Source organism: Atta cephalotes (genome assembly GCF_000143395.1).
Source record: "Atta cephalotes unplaced genomic scaffold scaffold00002, whole genome shotgun sequence".
NCBI lineage: Eukaryota > Metazoa > Arthropoda > Insecta > Hymenoptera > Formicidae > Atta > Atta cephalotes.
In genome coordinates this window covers 3,599,031-3,604,065 of record NW_012130066.1, presented here as the reverse complement: position 1 = coordinate 3,604,065, position 5,035 = coordinate 3,599,031, and the positions used below count along the sequence as shown (strand labels likewise).

The window sequence follows — 5,035 nt, the reverse complement described above, 5'->3', positions numbered from 1 at the left end:
AATATTTAATTTATTAAGAGACTCTTTGAATAGAAAATTAAATTGCTATTTGTAGCACTGATATATTATGCATATTTACTAGATTACATATATCCGAGTACATGCAAAATTGAAACGTTTTGCGGCGCAGTAAGATGCTATATCATTGTGCGATGGTAATGCAGGAGTAAAAAGCTTTTATCACGTTCGTCAAAGTAGTAGCGATTCCATATTAAAGAGCTAACTATAAGAAGAAAAGAGAACAAAGATAGAACAGAATATATTACATGTATGTCATGAAATAGAATTCCATAATGTATATAATTGAAGTATTATTAATTTAACAGAGCTATAACGGATCGCGACGAAAAGTTACTTTTGTGCTCGTTCAGAAAAGCAATTATAATTCAACTCCATTAACATTTATGTTATTTGAAGAGTACTTATCCGCTCGCGCGTCCATACATTTTCCCGTTTTAATTCCCGATTAACTATTCTCTTCTTGTCCTGCTACAAATTAATTATCGAAGCAAAACCATTAATATAATTAGAACGGGAAAAACTTTGTTAAGAATGAATTTTGTTGTGAATAAATTATCTATTTATTATTAGCAGAACTAAAATTTACCTTATTTCATTCAGGAAAGTTAAGTTCTACCTTTTTGCTTCTATTATATAATCATTATTATATCAAACTTTTCCTTTTTATTCTTTAACTATTTCTCCCTTTTAATTGCTATATTTAGTCAATTACACAAATTACTTCCTTTCTCTCTCTAGAATTTCTCTCCGAACACGAATATATCTCCCTTTCGCTTAAATGTACCGCGTTAGAACGAATTATCGTTACCGCAGGGCTCGATTTTCCACGCGGTGTTCATGGAAGTGCAGGCAATTACATTTAATAGAAGCACCCGTGTTAATGATCGTAGCGACGCGTTAATTCCGCGGCGACGTCGTCTGCGCCGGAACTTCGCCGAAGATCGCGTATATGACATCATCGTTTGCCTATGGGCTAGTGGAAGAGAAAAAGAGCTCAAAGAGATACGAGAAGGAAAGACGAAACGGTCGTTCAAGGCGCTTCAATTGAGCTCGCTTGAGAGGGAGGAGGATGACGGACAGATCTCGCCGCAGCTTCCTCGTAAAACGCGTCTATCGCGCGCTGCACTTCGAGGACGGGATCACCGTTTAAGTGATCGTTACGTCTCTTCTCGGTGGCGGAACAACAGACGAGATTGCCGCCGTCTCTCGAAATAGACGCGGCAGATGGACGAGAGCGGAGAGGGATGTGGTACTAGGATTTTATGGATTTAAATTGACTGAAGGGCGCATACTCCCGAGGCTGCGAACTGCTGCTGCCGTTTTACTGCAAGTCCAATAGCCCAATTGGCGCGCGCATGGAAACCACCAGCTCGTTGACTTTTTGAATGAAACCAATTGCTTCTGCGGCACCGATACGACGACGTACCATCTGCCCACAATACGGTATCGCACATCCGGTGCTGTCAAAAGTGTTGAGTCAGAGACACGGGGTGTCCATGAATTCGTTTACGCGAACACTAATCTAAGGAAACACCTTTGACCAAGTCAAGAGAAAATCCAAATGATTTTATTTTATTTTGGCATCAAGTCAAAATGAAAGTCAAAATGATGATTCTTGATAAAATTCTTCATAAAATTTAATTGTTTATTGACGTTAAGAGTAAAAATTAAGTCATTCTGATTTTTTGTTGATTTTTATGTGTTTCTTGGTAGATATTGCGAGAATCGATTCTTCGGTAAAGCGTTGTTTTGCAAAGACGAATCACTAATAAGAAATTAGAAATATCAATTTATTAACAGGCGAATGATAAGAGTCCAGTATTAGAGATTTTAAAATCTCTCCATTTTATCTCACTTAGCGACTTTCTTTCTGTCAGTTTGTTGTTTTTACATTATTTGTGTTCACACCGTTTTTTCTTTTTATGTTGCAGCAAAAATGCGTAAAAGCACGAGCTCTGTACGACAATATCGCCGAAGCGCCTGACGAGCTGGCTTTTCGAAAAGGCGACGTTCTCACCGTACTGGAACAGAATACTGCTGGTCTTGAAGGATGGTGGTTGTGCGCTCTGCGAGGTCGACAGGTATAGTTATTTCAAAAGATATAAAATTTATATCTACGAATCTTTCTCAAATAGAAGTCTTGAAAACTCGAGATCCTTAAATGATAATCGTATAATGAAATGATATCGTATAATGTAGAAATCCCTATAAGTTTCGCGAGATCTGTATTTCGAAGAAAGGTTTATACTTCATCTGTAGGTTTATAATAAAATAATCGATTTTACTTTCTCAAAATGATAGATTTCATTCTTTAAATAAATTTGAATGAATTTATTTTATCCCATGGTTTGTAAATATTGAAATTCTAAATCTGATTACAATCCAATTTTCTGCTAATCGAAATTGCCTTAGGCGAATAATGTAATATTATGAAACTTCCTTGGGAATTCCGCTTGCATCTTCATTAACTGCGTTTCTCCTCGTTCCATTACATTCTACTGGAGTTTATCCATTACACATTAACAAAAAACACGCATTGGATATTTCTACGTACGTATTTCGTATTATCTATACACGTATTTCGTATTATCTATACACGTCTCTATAATGCATAACATCCCAGACTCAGAATGAAACTGTTTTTTGTCTCTTTCGTTTTCTTTCTTTTTTTTCTCTCTCTTCTGAGAGAAGCATTATCATGAAAATGACGCTCGATTATGATAATCTAGCTTCGTGATCTCTGCCTTCTGACTGATGTTAGACATGATTGCGCATAGACGTAATTATTAATTATTAAGAATGCTCGTTTAATTAGAAAAGTAGAAACGAGAAAGCAAGAAACAAAAGAAATTTCTTCCAAATTAATAACCAAAAGATTGATGTTTTGTCAATGAAGCCATTGCAATTCGATGCAAGCATAAAATACGCTAGAGAATTTGTTATTAATCCAAAATATTCAATTATATTATGTAAAAGTCCACTGTATTATTTCTGTCTGTGCCAATTTAACTGTTTTATTTCGATTTGCTTTATTTATTTCCTATCTCGTTTGTAAAATTTTTTGATTTGTTGAATAGAAAGTCATAAAGGTTTAGTATATATTTTTATAATAAATTAAAAATATATTTATAATAAATTTTTATAATAAATTTATAGTTTTTATGAATTTTATTTTAGTTATATTATTACTTAATATCCATATATTTATTTTGTATAACATATACACCGTTATGCAAAAAATAACTTTCGTATTATTATATATTGAGCTCTTAATGTTTCGTTCTCTTAATTTTGTATCTCATTCTCGATGGCTGCTCGTGATGTTCCATTGAAAAAGCAAATTTATTTCCAACAGTAACAAAAGCTGTCGTCAGCTTCTATGTACAAGTACCTCGCGTGCACGAGACTGCTTATGCACATCTGTATAATGCATAAGAGCCGATGCACCACAGCGGCTCCGAAGGTTCTCGAGGTATGACGAGGCAATATTATTATCACGGAAATGGGACTAACGATCATGCATTACAATTACCTTCGATATAGAAGCAGACTCATGTCTACGATACCAACTACCATAAATACTTTTGCATCACTAACTAGATATACTTGAAAAAATAATCGCAAAGCTCATCTATACACACCTAAAGTTTCGCGATCAAAAAAACAGTTATACAACTATCTTTGATACTAATATTATAAAAAAGTAGACATTAAATGCTTTTTATATAATAATTAATTTATTTCAAGCTGGCTGATTGATTCATTTATGTCGTAGTTTTAAAAATCACGCGAGGTCATATCCGTGTTTGAACATATAGTGCTCTTCAAATCGAGTCCACGACCTCGGGCAACTTTCTCACTGCACGATCTTATTGAACCATTTTTTTGAAATAACTTCCGTTTGCTGAAACACTTGGTTCATCACCGTTGCTATGACCAATATACGTGCGATCCGTTTGGAGACATACGTGAGGTAATTGAGAGTAAGGCGATGTGACGTGGATGGAGGATGATTGAATGATACGGTTTCCTGATCTTTATTGGAAACTAGAAACTTTTGACATCGTCGAAATAGACTATTATTGCTAAAGGTATCGGTTGAATCAGCGGTTTGTGAGCTTATGACGGATATTTCCGCGACCTACTGGTGAATTGGAGTTATCAAATTCTTACTCTTTTTCAATGAGAAATTCGATATCGTGAAAGCTTAATTAAAATTAAATTTGATTTTATCAGTACCTATCACTTATATTATCAACGCTTCTGCTTTGATTGCATTTAATGGATCAAAATAATATGAAGACCAATAATGATCAATTACGAAAAGGTTAAGGAATTTTGCTTTGCAGAATTGTTGATCTGCGAGATAAAAAAATAGACAATTTATTACATCGGCAAAGACTCTTTTTATGTTCCTTTTTTCTGTTAATAAAGTTAAAATAAAGTCTGTTATATCGAGAAATCTGAAATTTTGACAAATATCAACCGAGATCTTAACATATTGGCAACGTTTTAGTGTCATTTCACCGAAAATGCGTACTTCTTGAGATTTATGAGGTACAACTTTGTAGTACTCGAGATAAACGAATGAGTTACGCGGCATGCATCACTTGGTGGCACGCTCGTTCCTCAAGGCTCAAGATACGACGCAACGAAGGGTGTAACGTTTATTTTCGTCTTGATCTCACGAAATTACACAAACTCGCGATTCATAGACACATTCATAGACAGGAATAGTTAATTGGAACCTTCTCTCGCTCGAGAGTCCTTCTCAAATGTGTGAGTGAACCAAAAAGCTACCGCGTCTTTTTAGGGAGAAAGAATAGGCGGATATAAAAATTAAGAACAGATGAATAAAAAATATAACGGAGTGTATATAATAATAAAGAAATCTAAATTTACTTTTTTGATATATGGAACTAACAACTCAAAAGAGATTTTTAGCTCAATTAAAAAGTCTCCTTAAAAAATAAAAAATGTATAATTTTCTAAAATATATTTTTGAATATAACTG

General features: G+C 34.4%; 1 protein-coding gene across 1 annotated transcript in view; it reads left to right on the top strand.

The window, feature by feature from the left end:
* Nucleotides 1-5,035, top strand: part of LOC105620397 (enhancer of filamentation 1) — a 74,562-nt gene that overhangs the window by 43,893 nt on the left and 25,634 nt on the right. Inside the window, exon 2 of the mRNA XM_012201898.1 lies at nt 1,953-2,102. Coding sequence (XP_012057288.1) covers nt 1,953-2,102 — 150 coding nt within the window. The remainder of the gene's footprint in view (nt 1-1,952; nt 2,103-5,035) is intronic.